Source organism: Manis javanica, chromosome 11 (assembly GCF_040802235.1).
Source record: "Manis javanica isolate MJ-LG chromosome 11, MJ_LKY, whole genome shotgun sequence".
NCBI lineage: Eukaryota > Metazoa > Chordata > Mammalia > Pholidota > Manidae > Manis > Manis javanica.
This window is the reverse complement of record NC_133166.1, coordinates 38622296-38644137: the sequence shown is the minus strand read 5'-3', so window position 1 is coordinate 38644137 and position 21842 is coordinate 38622296. Positions and strand designations below refer to the sequence as shown.

Below are 21842 nucleotides of genomic sequence, written 5' to 3'. Positions count from 1 at the left end.
TGTTTTCTTTCTGATATACATGGTCTTAAAAATAAGTATTTAGTAAAGGTTATACATAGATACATAAAGCTAATGAAGCAATATAAAATGCTTGTGCCCTAATGGAAGAAAGCACAAGATGAAATTTCAATACTAAAAAAAGGGCTGGTTGTTTTGTGAGGAGAATCATAAGTTCTAAACAATGGGTTGTTATACATATTCTACTAAAAGTTAAGTCAAATCTTATGTATATGACATACCTCAGAAGTATGACTTACATCTGTACAGACTGTTATCATTAAATAGAGCTCTAAGAGTCATAGGAGAAATCTCTACCATTTCCTTTTTTTTTTCTGTAGCTTTGAGAGATGGAAGCTATTATCATAGGTCTCCAATTTTTTATTTATTACAGATCTGATGAAAATACTTTCAAAATGTAAAATATACATTCTGCTATCTTTTGTTCTACAAAACAGTAGATCATTAAATGGCTTAAAATATCAGGTCTTTCTGGATATCCCAAAGTGTGTTTGCACTCTTCTTAAAAAGGGCCTCCTCCTCAGAATTCAAGTTAACTTTCACCACATCTGAGACACCATTTTGCCCCAAGACACAAGGGACACTGAGAAAGATTTCTTCTTTTATTCCATATAAGCCCTAAAAGGCAAAATCAGATTATTGTTTAGAAAGAAGATATGGAAAAGCAGCTAAACAAGAGAGCTTCAGAATAAGACTATACCAGAGAGACGGTGGGGCTCAGTAACAATCACTCTGTCACCAAGAGCATCCTAATGTCCCATGACCACGTGGAACTTAGGTTCAGTGACATGAAGATCATGCCAGAGGCCTTCTAAGGGTCCAAGAAAGACACCATATATAATAACCTCTTGGTTATTCCATCTCACTCATAAGAAACTTTTGACAATTGCCTCACAATATTCCCTCTCTATCCGAATTATTTTGGAGAGGTGCCTCCCATTTCCTGGGGTGACTCAGAGGCCACCGGCTCTGCTGAGCCCAGCCTCCCCGCACCATCGCTGAGACTCTCCGTAGGCGCCCAGGGGTGCCCTTTCTTCCTATTTCCCTCTGGTCACCCACAGAGGGGCTCTCTGGCTGCCTCCTCCACTACAGTCCAGCTCCCTCCTTTTGGTAGCCTTTATATTTTACTTCAGTCTTTATATTCAACCTCACACACTCCATCAGACCAGCCACATGTCTTCCCCTGAGGACCCTCTGCTAGGCTCTCCTCACTTGCTCTCCACTCTGATCTGGGCCAGGCTGGGGAAGGCTACTGTCCCACCAAACTGTCAGCCCACATTCCACTCCCAGGCAGGCTTCCTCCCCCAGTTACACTCACCTTCTCTTCCCTTTCCTGTCCTTGGCCAGTCTGTTGTCACTTCTGTGTAACTTTTTGGAGCTTTAACATGAGCCACCAGGGGCTGGATGGCATAGGGGGAAGGTCACTGTGGTTGGGAAAGAAAACCCTCTGCTTCTCTGCTAGTATTTTCAGAATTTATTTCCCTCTACTTTCTCTCTCTCTTCCTTCTAGAAGGGGCTTCTTGGACTAGGACTGGAGACTATATGTCCATCCCATTTGGGGACTGCTGGGTGGGCCAGAAACAAGAGCCCTGTCCCTCGGGCCTTACCTGGCGCTCTCTGCTGACCATAACCTGCTGCCAGCCCCGTCAGCCCACCCTCTTCCCTTCAGGCTCATGCCTGGTTGACAGTGTGACATCTTGCACTAAAATTGGTTCTCATTTGGTCCTGCACTGGCCAGGAAGCGAGGAAAGGGTTATTTAAATATAATTTTGTATTTATTTGACAAAAAGTCCAGTTAATACATTATTGTATGCCTGTATTTGCTGAATATGTGAAGTAATGAAAGTGAATTGGGAAAAGAAGAGTAAGAGTCATTTGTAAATGATTCTGCTCCTAATGTCAAATGTTTAAATTGTTTCTATAAAACATAAGTTATCCATTGATTTGTTCAGTAAAACTATGAAATGCGCATATTGCTCAATCTCAATCTCTTCCCAGAGAACCTGAGAGCTCCCTTACCCCTCCTCAGGGGCTGTTTACGGGTAAGTGCTCACTCTCCCACAGCCTCCGTGTCCTCACAAGAGGAGGGGTGTGTGGCAGTCACTGTGTACTCCTCACTGCCTTTTCCAAATCATTAATCCCTTACTCTTTTAAAACCTAAAATATTCCCCTTATTGTTTTGAGGCTCATCTTACTCAGTTCTTCCCTCTCTAATGACTATGACTACCTTCTAACATCTTGGCTATTCCATGTTATTCATAAGAAACTTCTGGCACCCTTCTCACATTCCCTCTCTGTCCCGATTTCTGCCATTATCCTTGGCCACTTCACTGTCGATGTGGATAAACCAACCAGTTCCCTTTCTTTCCAGTTTCTTGACCCCTTTAGCTCACAGGCCCCTCTCTTCTCACTCCAAGAATTCTACTCTGGACTTTCTTAATGGGGTTCCTCCATATCCAACATAAATTGCCTGATTCATCCTGTGACCCCTTTGCCACACCCTAATACCTTTTGCCAATTTACTTTTCAGTTTTTATAAATATTTCTTAATTTCTTTATTGTTCACTTATATCTTAGTCATTTGTATTTGGATCACATGTAAGGTCAAATGTCTTGAATTGGTCTGAGACCCTTTAACAGAAGGTCAAATCTACTTTTAACATGTATACAAGCCAAAGATCTCTCTCTCTCTCTCTCCCTCTCTGCCTCTCCTTGTTCCCCTCACCCCTCACACTCTGCAAATAAAACCCAAACCTGGATTAATTTCTCCATACCTGTGCTCAGATCCTTGGAGAAACCACACAACAAAGTTCATCTTTAACTTACCATACAGATTAATGCTTAAACATTGTGGGTAAAATTGTAACATTTCCAGAGTATCTCGCCTGGCTTTAGTGCATTTGCTTATCCTGGGGGTGGAGGTGGGGAGGAGAAGTTCATCTCCACATCAATGAGTAATTACCTGGACAACCGAGGGTGTGTCTGAACCTGAGAGGTTAAGGGGAGGGACTTGCTTGCTTGCTTGCTTGCTTCTTCAGGAGCAGAGGAGAGAGCCGGCCCTGGACTGCAGCTTGTAAGCAATAAATGGGTTTTAAACTTTATTTCTCCCTTTGACTGATTTTGGTTTTTAGAGGTATTTTGTCCCGGGATTTCCTCTTTCCGGACTTACAAACATCCACCTGACAGTAATTCTGCTCTTCTTTTTTGTCAAATCCTGTATCTCACTATCAGATTATTTCAAACCTTCTAAAACATCTGATTTTTCTATACCTCTCCTGATTTTTAGATGATTTTTGTCTACTTTCACTAAAAAGAGAGAAATAGATGCTTCCAATGCCAACTTACAAATCTGCATGACTCACTACCTACCCTCTGTTATCTCCTGTTCCAACACATTGCTGCCCCTGCTACTTCCCAGGGCTACACCTTCAGCTATGCACTGGATCCCCCTCTGCTCATTACTTCTATCTTCAATATCCTATTATCCCCATCTTATCTTAAAAAAAAATACAACCACAAAGCTTAACTTGCCCTGATTTTCCTCTCCAATTACTGCTCTCTCTCACCTTCACAACCAAAAACCTGAAACATTCATCTTAATTTACATTCACCTTAATTTCTTCAGTCTACTTCAGAGGTTCTCAGTGGGAGCCTGACCCTGCTGACTCCTCCAGCCCCAGCAGGCACACTCAGGTGCTGCCTTTGCTCTCTGCATCTCAACAGCTGACCTTTTTCTCAGATCCTCAAGTGTCCTACACTTATCTTTACCTGAGTTCCTCTGCACACGTACCCTCTGCTTGGATATTAGTTCTGCCTTACAAATTAATGCCTACTCATTATTTAGATTAGGTTACATATTACATTCTTAGGAAGTCTTACCTGACCACTACCCAAGCATAAATTCCCTTCTTGTATACTGTTAGCACTTGTAGCTTTTCATGATAGCACTTGTCACAATTTATTTTTATATATTTACTTTTATAATTGTTTTATTAAGACTATTTACTTCATTAAATTCTAGAGGTCAGGGCCTCTGAGTTTTCTGTTTACCATTATATCCTCAACATCTTGTAATTTAATTTCTGACACTTAAGAAGAATTCAATAAATAGTAGAAGAAAGATAATAGATGAAGATTCAATTTAAGCCTACCTTAACCATTGTGGAAACTGGATGCACTCTCCTAAGATTTTTCAAAATCGTTCCAACCAGATCTGTCACAGACAGTCCAATGGCCCAAGAGGTATACCCCTTCAGCTTGATGATCTCATACGCACTACAGTTGTAGAAAGTAAGAAAATCAAATTCATGAGAAGTCAACTCAGAGAAAACATAATATTTTTCAAGCACCCATTTTGAAGCAATCTATAAAACACCCCTGTATTAAAATTTTCTCAGAGATTTCTTCTAGAAATTATTTATGAGAATGCAATAAATGCTTCTATACTATTCTCATAAATGTCATTATTCACTTTAAATAATAATTAATTCTAGTATTCTAATACAAACAATAGGGCATATGTGCCACTCAGCAGGAAACTAGTTTTGAATTTTTTCTATTGTTGCTTGAATATTACAAGCATAGAATCTGATAACCTTGAAAGTTAACATACACATCTTGTTGACCACTTAAAACTGCTACTAGAGTTGAAATGTAACTTTGTTTTAATTGTAAGCCATGTGTGCATGTTTTTATTAAAAACATTATTATTAAAACATGTGGAAATATGCAAAACTATTCATGATCCTTTTTCAAAGGAAAATAGCACAGTCCTAAACAGTATACAATTTATTTCAGGGTTGTAAATAGTATTTATTTTTATTTAAGTATCATTAATATGCAACCTTATGTTGGTTTCAAATGTATATCATAGTAGTTCAACAGTCCCTGTGATCAACTTACATTGTGACTGCAAATTATTGTGCCCAATTATCTCCCATGCTCACTCCCCACCTCCTGAACCTGCCCCAACTCCTCCTCCTTGATCACCACTAGTCACTTCTCAGTGTCTATGAGTCTACTGCTGTTTTGTTCCTTCTGTTTTGCTTTGGTCTTATATTCCACAAGTAAGTGAAATCATATGGTATTTGTCTTTCTGTGCCTTATTTCACTTAGCATAATACCCTCTAGGTCCATCCATGTTGTTGCAAATGGCAGGAGTTCGTTTCTATTTATGGCTGAATAATATTCCATTGTGTATACATACTACATCTTCCAAAACCATTCATCTATTGATGGACCCTTAGGTCGCTTCAGTATCTTGACTATTGAAAATAGTACAGTGATAAACATAGGGCTGCATATCTTTTTGAGTCAGGGATTTTGTTTTCTTTGGGTAAATTCCTAAGAGTGAAATTACTGGGTCAAATGGTATTTCTATTTTTAGTTTTTTCAGGAACCTCCATACTGTTTTCCACACAGTTGCACCAATTTACATTCCCACCAACAGTGTAGGAGGATTCCCCATTCTCCGCATCCTTGCCAGCATTTGTTGTTTCTTGTCTTTTGGATAGTAGCTATTCTAACTGGTGTGAGTTGATATCTCTTGCAGTTTTGATTTTCAGTTCCCTGATGATAAGCGATGTGGAGCATCTCTTCATGTGTCTGTTGGCCATCTGAATTTCTCCATTAGAAAAGGGTCTGTTCAGGTCCTTCACCCATTTTTTAATTGGATTATTTGTTTTTTTGTGTGTTGAGGCATGTGAGTTCTTTATATATTTTGGATGTTAACCCCTTATCAAATGAGTCATTTACCGATACAGTATCCCATACTGTATGATGCCTTTTTGTTCTGCTGATGGTGTGCTTTGCTGTGCAGAAGGTTTTTTGTTTCATATAGTCCATCTTGTTCATTTTTAATTTTGTTTCCCTTGCTTGAGGAGATGTGTCCAGGAAAAAATTGCTCATGTTTATATTCAAGTGATTTTTCCCTATGTTTTCTTTTAAAAGTTATGGTTTCATGACTTACATTCAGGCCTTTGATCCATTTTGAGTTTACTTTTGTATATGGAGTTAGACAATAATCTACTTTCATTCTTACAGGTAGCTGTCCAGTTTTCCCAAAACCAGCTGTAGAAGAAGCTGTCTTTTCCCCATTGTATATCCATGGCTCCTTTATCATATATTAATTGGCCATATATGTGTGGATTTATATCTGGGCTCTCTATACTGTTCCATTGATTTTGTGGGTCTATTCTTGTGCCAGGCCCTTTTTTTTTTATTACTGTGACTTTGTAGTAGATCTTTAAGTTAGGGAGTGTAATCCCCCCACTTTCGTACTTCTTTCTCAGGATTGCTTTGGCTATTTGGGGTCTTTTGTGGTTCCATATGAATTTTAGAACTGTTTGTTCTAGTTCATTGAAGAATGCTATTGGTATTTTGATAGGGATTGCATTGAATCTGTAAGTTGCTTTGGGAAGGATGGCCATTATGACAATATTAGTTCTTCCTATCCATGAGCAAGTGATAGAGTTCCATTTTTTGGTGTCTTCTTTAATTTCTCTCATGAGTGTCTTGTAGTTTTCAGAGTATAGGCCTTTTACCTCCTTAGTTAGGTTTATTCCTAGGTATTTTATTCTTTTTGATGCAATTGTAAATGGAGTTTTTTCCTGATTTCTCTGCTAGTTCATTGTTAGTACATAGGAATGCAACAGATTTCTGTGTATTAATTTTGTATCCTGCAACTTTGCTGAATTCAGATATTAGATCTAGTAGTTTTGGAGTGGATTCTTTAGGGTTTTTATGTACAATATCATGTCATCTGCAAATAGTGACAGTTTGACTTCTTCCTTACCAATTTGGATACCTTTAATCTCTTTATGTTGTCTGATTGCCATGGCTAGGACCTCCAGAACTATGTTGAATAAAACTGGTGAGAGTGGGCATCATGGTTTTGTTTCCAGTCTTAGAGGAAAAACCTTCAGCTTTTCGCTATTAAGTGTGATGTTGGCTACAGGTATGTCGTATATGGCCTTTATTATGTTGAGGTACTTACCCTCTATACCCATTTTGTTGAGAGTTTTTATCATGAATGGATGTTGAATTTTGTCAAATGATTTTTCAGCATCTATTGAGGTGATCATGTGGTTTTTATCCTTCTTTTTGTTAAGGTGGTGTATGATATTGATTGATGTACAAACATTGTACCATCCTTGCATCCCTGGAATAAATCCCACTTGGTCATTATGGATGATCTTTTTGATGTTTTCTGGAATTCACTTTGCTAATATTTTGTTGAGGATTTTTGTCTCTCTGTTCATCATGGATATTGGTCTGTAATTCTCTTTTTTTGTGGTGTCTTTGTCTGGTTTTGGTATTAGAATGACCCTGGCCTCATAGAATGAGTTTCAAAGTATTCCCAACTCTTCTTTTTTTTTTAAATGTAATGTTTTTTTTAATTTTTTTATCATTAATCTACAATTACATGAAGAACATTATGTTTACTAGGCTCTCCCCTACTCCAAGTCCCCCCCACAAAAACCCCATTACAGTCACTGTCCATCAGCATAGTAAGATGTTGTAGAATCACTACTTGTCTTCTCTGTGTTGCACAGCCCTCCCCTTTCCCCACCCCCCACATTATACATGCTAATCATAATACCCCCTTTCTTCTTCCCCGCCCTTATCCCTCCATTCCCTCCCATTCTCCCCAATCTCTTTCCCTTTGGTAACTGTTAGTCATTCTTGGGTTCTGTGATTCTGCTGCTGTTTTGTTCCTTCAGTTTTTTTTCATTCTTATATTCCACAGATGAGTGAAATCATTTGATTCTTGTCTTTCTCTGCCTGGCTTATTTCACTGAGCATAATACCCTCTAGCTCCATTCATGTTGCTGCAAATGGTAGGATTTGTTTTCTTCTTACGGCTGAATAATATTCCATTGTGTATATGTACCACATCTTCTTTATCCATTCATCTACTGATGGACACTTAGGTTGCTTCCATTTCTTGGCTATTGTAAATAGTGCTGCGATAAACCTAGGGGTGCATCTGTCTTTTTCAAACTGGGCTGCTGCATTCTTAGGGTAAATTCTTAGAAGTGGAATTCCTGGGTCAAATGGTAAGTCTATTTTGAGCATTTTGAAGAACCTCCATATTGCTTTCCACAATGGTTGAACTAACTTACATTCCCACCAGCAGTGTAGGAGGGTTCCCCTTTCTCCACAACCTCACCAACATGTGTTGTTTGTCTTTTGGATGGTAGCCATCCTTACTGGTGTGAGGTGATATCTCATTGTAGTTTTAATTTGCATTTCTCTGATAACTAGCGATGTGGAGCATCTTTTCATGTGTCTGTTGGCCATCTGAATTTCTTCTTTGGAGAAGTGTCTGTTCAGCTCCTCTGCCCATTTTTTAATTGGATTATTTGCTTTTTTTGTTTGTTGAGGTGTGTGAGCTCTTTATGTATTTTGGATGTCAACCCTTTATTGGATCTGTCATTTATGAATATATTCTCCCATACTGTAGGGTACCTTTTTGTTCTATTGATGGTGTCCTTTGCTGTACAGAAGCTTTTCAGTTTGATATAGTCCCACTTGTTCATTTTTGCTTTTGTTTTCCTTGCTCGGAGATATGTTCATGAAGAAGTCGCTAATGTTTATGCCAAAGAGATTTTTGCCTATGTTTTTTTCTAAGAGTTTTATGGTTTCATGACTTACATTCAGGTTTTTGATCCATTTTGAGTTTACTTCAGTGTATGGGGTTAGACAGTGATCCAGTTTCATTCTCTTACATGTAGCTGTCCAGTTTTGCCAGCACCATCTGTTGAAGAGACTGTCATTTCCCCATTGGATGTCCATGGCTCCTTTATCGAATATTAATTGACCATATATGTTTGGGTTAATGTCTGGAGCCTCTAATCTGTTCCACTGGTCTGTGGCTCTGTTCTTGTGCCAGTACCAAATTGTCTTGACTACTGTGGCTTTGTAGTAGAGCTTGAAGTTGGGGAGTGAGATCCCTCCTACTTTATTCTTCTTTCTCAGGATTGCTTTGGCTATTCGTGGTCTTTGGTGTTTCCATATGAATTTTTGAACTATTTGTTCCAGTTTGTTGAAGAATATTATTGGTAATTTGATAGGGATTGCATCAAATCTGTATATTGTTTTGAGCAGGATGGCCATTTTGATTATATTAATTCTTCCCTCTCCTCTTCTTTTTGGAAATCTTTAGGAAGGATGGTTATTAGCTCTACTTTAAATGTTTGATAGAATTTGGGAGTTTTTTGACTACCAATTCTATTTCATTACTGGTAATTGGTCTGTTCAGATTTTCTGTTTCTTCCTGGGTCAGTCTTGGAAGGTTATGTTTTTCTAGAAAGTTGTCCATTTCTTCTAGATTGTCCAATTTATTGGACATTATAATGATATATTTTTATATAATTAAATAGAAAAATATAATTTTCATAGTATTCTCTAGTAATTCTTTGTATTTCTATGATGTTCATTGTGATTATTCCTTGTTTCTGATTCTGTTTATGTGTGTACATTCTCTTTTTGTCTTGTTAAGTCTGAATGGGGTTTATCTATTTTGTTTATTTTCTCAAAGAACCAGCTCCTGATTACATTTATTTTTTTCTATTTTATTTTTCTCTATTTTATTTCTGCTCTTATCTTTATTATGTCCCTCCTTCTACTAACTTTGGGCTTTATTCTTCTTTTCCTAGTTTGTGAGTTTATTTGGGTTTGTTCTTGTTTCTTGAGGTAAGCCTGTGTTGCTATTTTCTTTCCTCTTAGAACTGCCTTTGCTGCCTCCCACAGATTTTGGGCCATTGTGTTTTCGTTTTCATTAGTCACCATGTATTGCTTGATTTCTGTTTTAATTTGTTCATTGATCCATTACTTAGAAGCATGTTATTTAGCCTCTGTGTATTTGTAGGCTTTTTTGGTTTCTTTGTGTAATTTACAGATTCATACTATTATAGTCTGAAAAGATGCTTGATACAATTTCTGTTTGAATTTATTGAAGCTTTTCTTGTAGCCTCGTATGTGATCTATTCTGGAGAACATTCCACATACACTTGAGAAAAATGTGTATTCTGCTGCTTTTGGGTGAAGTGTTCTGTAGATATCTGTCAAATCCATTTGATCTCATGTATTGTTCAGTGCCTCTGTTTACTTATTTATTTTCTGTATAGTTAATCTATTGATGTGAGTGGTGTGTTAAAGTCTCCTAAAATGAGTGTGTTGCAATCTTTTTCCCTCCTTAGTTCTGTTAGTATTTGTTTTATATATTTAGGTGCTCCTATGTTGGGTGCATAGGTATTTATAATGGCTATATCCTCTTGTTGGACTGATCTCTCTTTATATAATGTCCTTTGTCTCTTGTTACTTTCTTTATTTTGAAATCAATTTTGTTTAAGTACTGTTACTCCTGCTTTTTTCTTCCTATTATATGCATGGAATATCTTTTTCCATCCCTTCACTTTTAGTCTATGTATGTCTTTGAGGCTGAAATGAGTCTCTTGTAGGCAATATATAGATGGGTCTTGTCTCTTTATCCAATCTGCCACTCTATGTCTTTTGATTGGTGCCTTCAGTTCATTTACATTTAAGGTGATTTCTGACAGATATGTACTTACTGCCATTTTATTTATTGTTTTCTGGCTGTTTTTTAATAGCTCCTCTGTTTCTTGCTTCCTCACCACTTGATGGTTTTCTTCGGTGTTGTAATTGGACTTCTCTTTTTTAATTTATTTATTTGTGTCTGTATGTATTTATTGTAGGCTTTAGTTATTGGTTACCAAAGGTTAAAGGTACTTCTTTACTATATGGTAGTCTATCATAAATTGCTTATTACTCTATTTCAAACAATCTATAGGTACTTTTTCTCTTCTTCCTTCTCCACATTGTTCATGGTAGATGTCATAATCTTAATTTTTTGTGTATCCCTCAACTTACTTTGTATATAGCTGATTTTGCTTCTTTTGTTTTAACTTCATAATTGCTTGGTAATTAGTTGGTTTACTGCCTTCACTGTGGGTTTACTTTCACTGGTGAATGCTTTTTGGCCTTAGGGACATTTCCATCTACAGAAGTCCCTTTAACATATCCTGTAAGGCTGGCTTAGTGGTAGGGAATTCCTTCGACTTTTGTTTATCTCAAAATTTTTTAATACCTTCTTCAAATTTAAATGATAATCTTGCCAGGCAGAGGATTCTTGGTTGGAGGTCCTTCTGTTTCAGTACATTAAATATACCATGCTACTCCCTTCTGGTCTGTAAAGTTTCTGTTTAGAAGTCTGCTGATAAAGCAATGCATATTTTTATTAAGGTATCATTGATATACAATCTTATGAAGGTTTCACATGAGCAACATTGTGGTTACTACATTCACCCATATTATCAAGTCCCCCTCACACCCCATTGCAGTCACTGTCCATCAGCATAGTAAGATGCTATAGAGTCACCACTTGTTTTCTCTGTGCTATAATGCCTTCCCAGGGCCACCCCTACATTATGTGTGCTGATCATAATGCCCCTTAATCCCCTTCTCTCTCCCTCTCCATCCACTCTCTCCAACCCCTTCCCTTTGGTAACCACTAGACCCTTCTTGGAGTCTGTGAGTCTGCTGCTGTTTTGTTTTATCAGTTTTGTTGCTACATTCCACAAATGAGGGAAATCATTTGGTACTTGTTTTTCTCTGCCTGGCTTATTTCACTGAGCATAATACCCACTCGCTCCATCCATGCTCTTGCAAATGGTAGGATTTGTTTTCTTCTTATGGCTGAATAACATTCCATTGTGTATATGTACCACATCTTCTTTATCCATTCATTTACTGATGGACACTTAGATTGCTTCCATATCTTGGCTATTGTAAATAGTAAAGCAATACATTTTTATAGGAACTTTAGAACTGCATTAATCCACCAAGTTATAAATCGTGATTTGTTCTGTAGATATCTGTCAAATCCATTTGATCTCATGTATTGTTCAGTGCCTCTGTTTACTTATTTATTTTCTGTATAGTTAATCTATTGATGTGAGTGGTGTGTTAAAGTCTCCTAAAATGAGTGTGTTGCAATCTTTTTCCCTCCTTAGTTCTGTTAGTTATTACTCTATTTCAAACAATCTATAGGTACTAATAAAAAAAATATATTTTTTATTCACAGACTTACAGGTGATATTTTCTTCTTTATGCTTTTCTGAGTTTTCTCATTTTCTACAATAAATATGTATTATACTTTTTCATTGCTACCAACAGTGGTCTCTGGCTTTGACTGACAGTAAAACTCAAAAGACAATGATGTTTGAACTTAGCAATGAGTTTATTTAGTTTTCAGGAAAGGATTCAAGACAGGAAACACAGAATGTACAGCAGCATCATTCATATCAAATGGTCTTGCAACCACCTTCACATAGTTTGGAGAGTGATACGCAGTATGTCCAATTTGGGGATTTTTCAGAAGGTTAGAGTTATTTATCTCACAAAAAAAACAAGTATCAATGTTATACTTTTTGTCTGTGAAAGTTGTTCTTAAGGCTGATTATTAAGACATTAAAAATTGAGTACTGTTACCTTTGAATAACTTGTTTATGGATATTTTTCCACTGATCCTTGTCTGAATCAGTTCCAAATTTATGGTCTAGAGTCTTCAGAGCAACACCAGCAATATTCACCCCACTCCATAAAGCCACTAAAAGAAATAAATTTCAGGATTAACTCTTCTTCCCAGAACTATATCAATTGCTTGAGTTCAGTGATTTCTATTTTTAAATAAAGTAAGTTACTGAAGCACATAGAAAAATAAGTTTCAAATGGACAAAAAAAATGTAAAAAATAAAAGTATAAAGTGTTATCAAAAATAAGTTTCAATGGACAAAAAAGAGAAATGTAAAAAATAAAATTATACAGTGTTAGCAAATTATGTAGTAAAATTTATTCATAATTTTGTGGTATGGTACATATTTTAAAGCAAGATACAAATCTAAATTCCAAAAAGAAAATGAATGATAAGAAAAGATAAAATATCATAAGCAACTAGAGGGAAAAGAGCAACAAATTAATGCCATGCTTCTCAACAATAACAAAGAGCTGAGGGGGAATACTATCAATCTAGAATCTCATAACCACTTAAACTGTCATTCAAGAATGAGTGAAACTAAAACACCATCACATAAACAATGTATATACTGCAGGAAGAAATAACTGAATCAATGGGAAGGATTTATGCAGGAAATAAATATAAGCAATAAAATTGGGAAAAAAATGTATGTAAATCAAGACAAGTATTAACTACTCAATTATATCTAGTTTGGGGGATATAAATACAAGGTGAAACCTAAAATGTAGTCAATAATTATGTATATGACAGAAAGAGGATGATCAAATATAAAACATTCTGAAGTCTTTATTATGTTTCAAAGAAGAATAAAAACCCTAATTATTTTTAGGGCAAGCATTAAAAATTTATAGGTAACTACTTACGAAGTGAGAGTATAATCAAAAGTAGTGGATGAAATTAGAGTTTAGTTGATTGAAAAGGAAGCAGAGGAAGAGAAAAGAAAGGAAAATCTTGCTAAATAGAATACTAAACATATTCAAGTTGATACTAATCAGAACATATTGTTTTTTAAAAAAATAAAATAATGACTATGAAAAATTATATGCCAACAAATTGGATAACCTAGAGGAAATGAATAAATTCCTAGAAACATGTAATCTTCCAAGACTGAATCAGGAAGAAATAGAAAATCTGAACAGACCAATTACTAGTAATGAAATTGAATCAGAATTTTAAAAACTTCCGACAAACAAAATCCAGGACCTGATGGCTTCACAGGAGAATTCTACCAACATTTTAAAGAAGAGTTATATCTATCCTTCTCAAATTATTCCAAAAACTTAAAAAGAAGGAAATCTTCTGACTTAATTCTACAAGGCCAGCATCACTCTGATACCAAAATCAGACAGATACTACAAAAAAAGAAACTTACAGACCAATATTCCTAATGAACACAGATGTAAAAATCCTCCAGAAAATATTAGCAAACCAAATTCATAAATATATTAAAAGGTTCATTCATCATGAACAAGTGGAATTTATTCCAGGAATGCAAGGATAGTTCAATATCCACAAATCAATCACTACATTAACAAAAAGGATAAAATCCATATGATTACCTAAATAGATGCTGAAAAAGCACTTGACAAAATTAAACATCCATCTATCATAAAAACTCTGAACAAAATGGGTATAGAGGGAACATATCTCAACAAAATAAAGACCATATACAACAAACCCACAGCTAACATCATACTCAATAGTGAAAAATTGAAAGCTCTTCCTCTAAGATCAGGAACAAGACAAGGAGGACCACTCTCACCATTTTTATTCAACATAGCACTGGAAATCCTAGCCATAGCAATCAGCCAAGAAAAAGAAGAGGCACCCAAATTGGTAAGGAAGAAGTAAAACTACCACTACCAATGACATGATACTCTCTATAAAAATCCCTAAAGATTCCACCAAAAAATTATTAGGATAAATGAATTCAGTAAAGTTATAGGATATAAAGTCAGTATACAGAAAACATTATTTTATTTGTGTTTCTATATACAAATAATGAACTAACAGAAGGGGAAATTAAGAAAACAATACCATTTACAATTGCAGCATCAAAAAATAAAATATAATACCTGGGAATAAATCTAACTAAAGAGGTAAAAGACCTCTACTTAGAAAATTATATGACATTGGTGAAAGAAATTAAAGATTACACAAATAAATGGAGAGATATTCCATGCTATGGTTAAGAAGAATTAATATTAAAATAGACATACTACCCAAAGTAACTTACAGATTGAATGTAACCCTTATCAAAATACCAAAACTATTTTTCATAGAACTAGAGAAAATAATGCTAAAATTTGTACGGAACCACAAAAGACCCCAGTAGCCAAAGCAATCTTGAGAAAGAAGAGTAAAGCCAGAGTTGTCACATTCCCTGATTTCAAACTATACCACAAAGTTACAGCAATCAAAACAGGAGAATATTGGCACAAAAACTGACACACAGATCAGTGGAACAGAATAGAGAGCCAAGAAATAAACCCATGTTTATATGGTCAATTAATATATGACAAAAGAGATTACCATACTCAATGAGGAGAAGAGTCTCTTCAATAAATGGTATGGAGAAAAAGCTACATGCAAAAGAATGAAACTATATCACTGTTTATAGCATATACAGAAACAAACTCAAACAGGTTGAAGACCTAAATATAAGACCTGAAACCATAAAACTCCTTGAAGAAAAATATAGGCAGTAAACTCTTGATCATCAGCATTAGTAATTTTTTTCTGGATATGTTTCCTCAGGCAAGGGAAACAAAAGGATAAATAAATAAATAAATAAATAAATAAATAAATAAATAAATAAATTTTAAATTTTAAAACCAAAAATCTTCTACACAGCAAAGGAAATCATCAACAAAATGAAATGGCAGTATACTGAATGGGAGAAGATATTTGCAAACGATATATCCAATAAGGGGCTAATATCCAAAATAAATAAAAAACTCATACAACTCAAACCAAACACCAAAAGACAAACAAACAAATAATCTGATTAAAAACTAGGCAGAGCACCTGAATAGACATTTTCCAAAGTCATACAGATAGCAAACAGACACATGAAAAGATGCTCAACATAACTAATCATCAGGGCAATGCAAATTGAAACAACAATGAAATATCACCTCACACCAGTCTAATATCAACAAGACAAGAAATAAGAAGTGTTGGTAAGGATTTGGAGAAAAGGGAACCCTTGTACACTGTTGGGGGGAATGTAAATTGTTGCAGCCACTATGAAAAGCAGTATGGTGGTTTCTCAAAAACTAAAAATAGAAATACCACAATAGTAATTCTACTTCTGAGAATTTATGTGAACAATAATTAAGTAGAAAATATATATATATTTATGTCTTACATTAAACTCTTATGATTACTGTAGCATTATTTACAATAGCCAAGATATGGAAGCATATCTTGTCTACTGAGATATAAATGGATAAGGAAGATATGGTAACATTTGTACAGTGGAATATACTCAGCCACAAAAAAGAATGAAATCTTAACATTTGCAACAACATGGATAGACCTAGAGGGCATTAAGTAGGACAAAGATAAACACCATGTAATTTCACTTACATATGAAATCTAAAAAACAGAACAGAAATAGACTCAAACACAGAGAACAGAAAGGTGGTTCACATAGGAGAATGGAGTAGGAGGTTGGGTGAAATAGGTGAAGGGGATAAAGAGGTACAAATAGCCAATTATAAAATAAATTAGTCACAGGGATGAAAGTACAGTGTACAGTAAATATAGTTAATATTGTAATGTCTTTATATGTTGACAGATGGCAACTACACTTATTAAGGTGAGCACTTAGTAATATATATAATTGCTGAATCACTATGTATGCCTGAAACCAATACATATTGTATAGCAACTATATTTCAATTTTTAAAAATGCTCAAAATATAAATAAAAGGTGAAACATAAATAAGTAGATAATAAAATTATGGAATATTAAATTGAGAAATTAAGACATCTGGAAAAATAATTGTAAATGACTTTCAGGAGGGAGAGCTGAGTTAAGGTAATAACACAAGCCAACAGGATCAATTTAATGCACTGATGAAAGAAGTATTTGTTCATACCAAATGAAAAGTATTTATTGACCCTTGAAGTACAAAGAAAGTAGATGGGCTCATTATATGTTTTGAATACACAAATGAATGACTGAATGAATGAACAAATGGTTCATATTCTCAATGGGTTTATTGTCATTATGGAAAGAAGATTTACACATATGGCACAATTTCAGAACATTGTAAGAAATATCAAGTTCTAATTCTGAAGCCGAGACTAAATGTTTAAGTTTAGAGAAGAGAAAGGCTGGTATGGAAGAGTTTGAATCACGTATTATGTAATTTTATTTCTATGAAAAGTCTGGAATAAACAAATCTATAGAGTCAGAAAGAAGATTCGTGGTTGGTTGCCTGGGGCTGGAGTAAGCATGAGCTCTGGTATGGAGTTTCTTTTCAGGGTGATCAAAATATTCTATGATTAGATGGTGCAATGGTTGCACAATTCTGTGAATATACTAAAAACCAGTGAATCATACATTTACATGGGTGAATTTTCTGGTATGTGAATTACATCTTCACAGTGCTGTAAAAAAATTAATGAAAGAGTTCCAGAAAAGGAAAACACCTACTTACTTTTAGAGCAGTTATATGCTCTATACACTATTTTATGAAATGTAGCTAAATTGACAATGCAAAATACTGGAAGTAAGGAGGAAAAAGAAAGATGCACTAGGGAACTAAGAATAAAATGAAAATTATGCAGCTATATTAATATCAGAAAAGAATAGACTTTTAAAAAAAATAAGCATTATTTGAAATAAGAAGTATGATTACATAATGACAAAGTAGGTTTATACTTACCACTAGAATCACCATGTTCTCCAATAATCCAACCGTGGCAGCTTGTGGGATGGACACCCAACTTCTCTCCAATTAGGTAACGGAAACGGGCAGAGTCTAAATTACAACCACTTCCAATTACACGAGTTTCAGGTAAACCACTTAGCTTCCAGACCACGTATGTCAAAATATCCACTAGGAAGAACAACTTCTTATTAGAAGATTCATAGTAACTTCCTTCATAATTTGTTTGTCTGAATATAGTCTTAGAATCAAAATACAGATTCATTACAGAAATCAAAGGAGAGCAAATCAACAAGGAAATAAGGATAATGTTTCACATAGGTTTTAAAAAGGTTAAATTATTCACTACCAGAATTTTAAGACAAAAAATCTTCTTTTGAAATAATGTATGTACCTATCTGTATATTCAATAATCAGTCAGTTAATTCTACATCCTTAAGATTGCCTAGATTTCTCCTCTGCATCACCACAGCCACATCTAAGTTATTAGCATCTCCTACCTAGAGTAAGGTCACATGCATGCCCAACCCTGTATGCAGGTGATACACACTCAGAGACAGTCCTAAACATTAGCTCTGCCTGAGTTTAAGGCTCCGTGCAAGCAGGTAGTTAAAGCTAAGGCATACTTGTAAACTGCCTGGTTGAGTGTTGAAGGCATGCCGCACCATGCACACAGAGACCTCCAGCGAAGAATGGAAGATATTTTTAGCTCCAGGCATTTAAAGAAAGTTCTGTCCAATCATTAGCTGACCATTAAACAAATGGAAAAAAAAGACTTTTGTAGCCATGCACAACAAAGAATACAGATTTTAGAGAATTAGTTAATAAGGGTCATAAAAGGAAAAACAGCTACAACAAGCACCAACAAAACAAACCTTTAGGAGAATTTGATCCAGAGTTTTATATAACTTTTTAAATATCCAATTTTCAACAAAAAGTTATGAAGCATGAAAAGAAACAAGGAATTCTGGACTATACAAAGAAAAAAAGCCAATTAATACAAACTGTCCCTGAGAAAGACCAGACATTGAACAACCAGCCCTATGTTCAAGTCCCCCTGATTCTTTCTTCAGCCTTCTTAATCTGCTGTTGAGCCCCTCCCTCTAGTGAATTTCCATTATAGTTAACTTTTCAACTTTGGAATTTACTTAGTTCTTTTTTATGATTTCTATTTACTAATATTCATTATCTGGTGAGACATCAGTCTCTTGTTTCCTTTAGGTCTTTAGACATGGTTTGCTTTAGCTCTTTAAACATATTTTAAATAGTTCATTTAAAGTATTTGTCTGGTAAATCTTTGTTCATTCACTCTGACTAGAACTTTCAGCACAATGTTGAATAGAAGTGCTGAAAGCAAGCACCCTTGTATGCTTCCTCATCTTGGAGGGGAAACCTTTCAGTCTTTCACCTTGAGAATGATGCTACCTATAGGTTTTTCATGAATATCTTTTATCAGGTTAAAGAAATTTCCTTCTATTCATAGTTTACTGAGAGATTCTTTTTTAAATCATGATTTAGTGTTGAATTTTGTTGAATGTTTGTTTTGCATCCATTAACCCTTTATCATTATATAACATTCTGTGTCTCTAGGAACAATTTTTTTGTGTGTGTTAAAGTCTAAATTCTCTGGTATCAGTATACTCATTCCAGCTCTCTTTTGGTTCCTGTTTGTATGAAATATCTTTTTCTATCCTTTTACTTTCAACTTCTTAGTGTCTTTAGATCTAAAGTGAGCTACTTGCAATTAGCAAAAAAAAAAAAAAAAGGCATCCAAATTGGAAAGGAAGAAGTAAGACTATCTCTATTGGCAGATGAAATGATCTTATATATAGAAAATCCTAAAGAATCCACAGAAATACACGCAAAAAAACTATTAGAACTAATAAATGAATTCAGTGAAGTTGCAGGATATATGATCAACACTCAAAAATCAGCTGTATTTCCATACACTAGCAATGAATAATCCAAAAAGGAAAATTAGAAAACAATTCAGTTTACAATAGAATTAAAAATAATAAAATACTTAGGTATCAAAACCGAAAGTTTCTGTGATATGACTGCCCTTGCACTGTTTACCATGTAAGAACTTATTCACTATGTAAGAACTTGTTCACCATGTAAGAACTTGTTCGTTATGCTTCAGAAGATTGGAGACTGTTGAGAATTAGGCTTGGGGTTGATTAGTGATTGTGCATTGAGTCCCCTATACAGAATTTTATTGTTGTTAACCATTTGATCAATAAATATGAGAGATGCCCTCTCAAAAAAAAAAACTATCTAGTTCCTCAAGACTCCTTTTTGGATTTATATTTAAATAACTGAACATAACTGTTCAGTTATTTAAATAACTTCTTACTAGTTGGAGTTAGGAAAAATATAAATCCTTCTAACAAAACTAACAAAACTACTAGGAATAAAAAAAAAATTGCTGAAACAGACTATTAAGACTAGTATTTATTAAGTCCTCATTTATTCAACAAATGTTTACTGAATGCCTATTACATATCAAGCACTAAAAAGACTATGTGTCTGCAGTGACAAAATCTTTGCCCTCCTGGTGCTTACTTGTGTGATAATCTATCCACCCCTTAAAGTAACCATTAGGTAGTCATTATTTCTAACTTACATAAATTGGCAATTTGCATTAGGATACAGCTAACTCTGTGAGGACTGGCACCCAGGTCTCCCTAACTTTAAAGCCCAAGTTTTTCACTGGCAAATCTCCAATCCAATATTCAGAGAAGGTAGACAGCCAGATGTGAGCGGAGCAGGCAGGGGTGTGCGGGCAGAGGGAGGGTGGGTAGGGGGCAGTGGATGGGAATGGACTTCAGTGCACTGTTTACTTACATTCTACACACTTCGTGTAAACTGTCTTCAAGGGAAGTGTGGAGTGACACTGTAGATGACGGACCAGCCAAAGCTGGCTGGTTCCAATATGGAGAAGAAGTTGCCCCAAACTTTACCTCAAAATACATATACACTCATTACCATTGTAAAGATCATACCTCCCAGCACAATGACAGTCCCAATGAGAACCAAATGTAGTCAAAAACTCGCTCACCCAGCCTGAAGGTGGAGTAAGCCTAAATTCTGAGAAGACTCTGCCAGTTCCCTTTGAAACCTATTCCCACATAGTAAATAGTCGTCTTCCTTTACATAAAAATGCTCCTTACGCATTCTCAATGAGACCTCCTCTGCTATGCTCTGCTCAACTCTCAAGCTTGTACTTTTGCTTTTCTTTAAATTATTTTTTTCCAATAAATTCATAAAGCTCAAAAAATAAATAAATAAAAAATAAAAATACTTAGGTATAATTATCTGAAGAAATCCAAGATTCATACACTGGAAAACTATAAAACATTGCTGAAAAAACTTAAAGACATAAATAAATTAAAATATATACCCAGTTTTCTGGATTGTAAAAATTACTATTGTTAAGATGGTAGCACTCCCCAAAGTAATTTACACATTCAATTTAGTCCCTATCAAAATTCAGATGCCCTTTTGTGCAGAAATGGAAAAAAAAATCCTAAAATGCATGTGAAATACAAGGGACCAAACAGTAAAAACATTCTTGAAAAAGAAGAACCAAGTTGAAGGAATCATGCTTCCTAATTCCAAAACCTACTACAGAGCTACAGTAATCAAAATAATATGATACTGGCGTAAGGAAAAATAAATCAGTCAATGGAACAGAACTGAGGGTCCAGAAATAAACTCTCTCATCTATGGTCAATTAACTTTACACAAGGGTGCTAAGACCATTCAATGGGGAAAGAATAATATCATCAACAAAAGTTGTTGGGACAACTAATTAGCTACATGCCAAAGAATGAGGTTTGACCCTTATCTCACATCACGTACAAAGTTAATTCAAAATGGCTCAAAGACCTAAAACAAGAGATAGAAACATAGGAGTAGATCTTCATGACCTTGTATTTGACAATGATTTCTTAGGTGGAACACAAAAAGGAGAAGTAAATTAAGGTGAAAACGTTTAATGCATCAAAGTACATTATCAAGAGAGTAAAAAGAAAAGAAAAGAAATCCTGCCATTTACAACAACATGGATGGATCTAGAGGGTATTATGCTCAGTGAAATAAGCCTGGCACAGAAAGACAAATACAAAATGAACAAAATAGCGGAAGACTCATACACACTGAGAAGTAACTGGTAGTTACCATAGGGGAGGGGTTGGTGTGAATGAGTGGGGGATAAAGAGGCACAAAAAATTATATCTCATGATATAAACTGGCCACAGCATGGAGAATATAGTCAATGTTTCTGTAACATCTTCCAATGTTGACAGATAGTAACTGCACTAGTGGGGGTGAAGATTTAATAATATGGGTAACTGTGTTGT

The 21842-nt window shown here is 35.2% G+C and overlaps 1 protein-coding gene across 1 annotated transcript in view; it reads right to left on the bottom strand.

The window, feature by feature from the left end:
* Positions 1 to 348: 348 nt before the first annotated feature.
* Positions 349 to 21842, bottom strand: part of LOC108405097 (L-lactate dehydrogenase C chain) — a 32158-nt gene continuing 10664 nt past the window's right edge. Inside the window, exons 5-8 of the mRNA XM_017673070.3 lie at positions 17476 to 17649; positions 12532 to 12649; positions 4170 to 4293; positions 349 to 636 (exon numbers count right to left, since the gene is read on the bottom strand). Coding sequence (XP_017528559.1) covers positions 472 to 636; positions 4170 to 4293; positions 12532 to 12649; positions 17476 to 17649 — 581 coding nt within the window. The 3' untranslated portion in view covers positions 349 to 471. The remainder of the gene's footprint in view (positions 637 to 4169; positions 4294 to 12531; positions 12650 to 17475; positions 17650 to 21842) is intronic.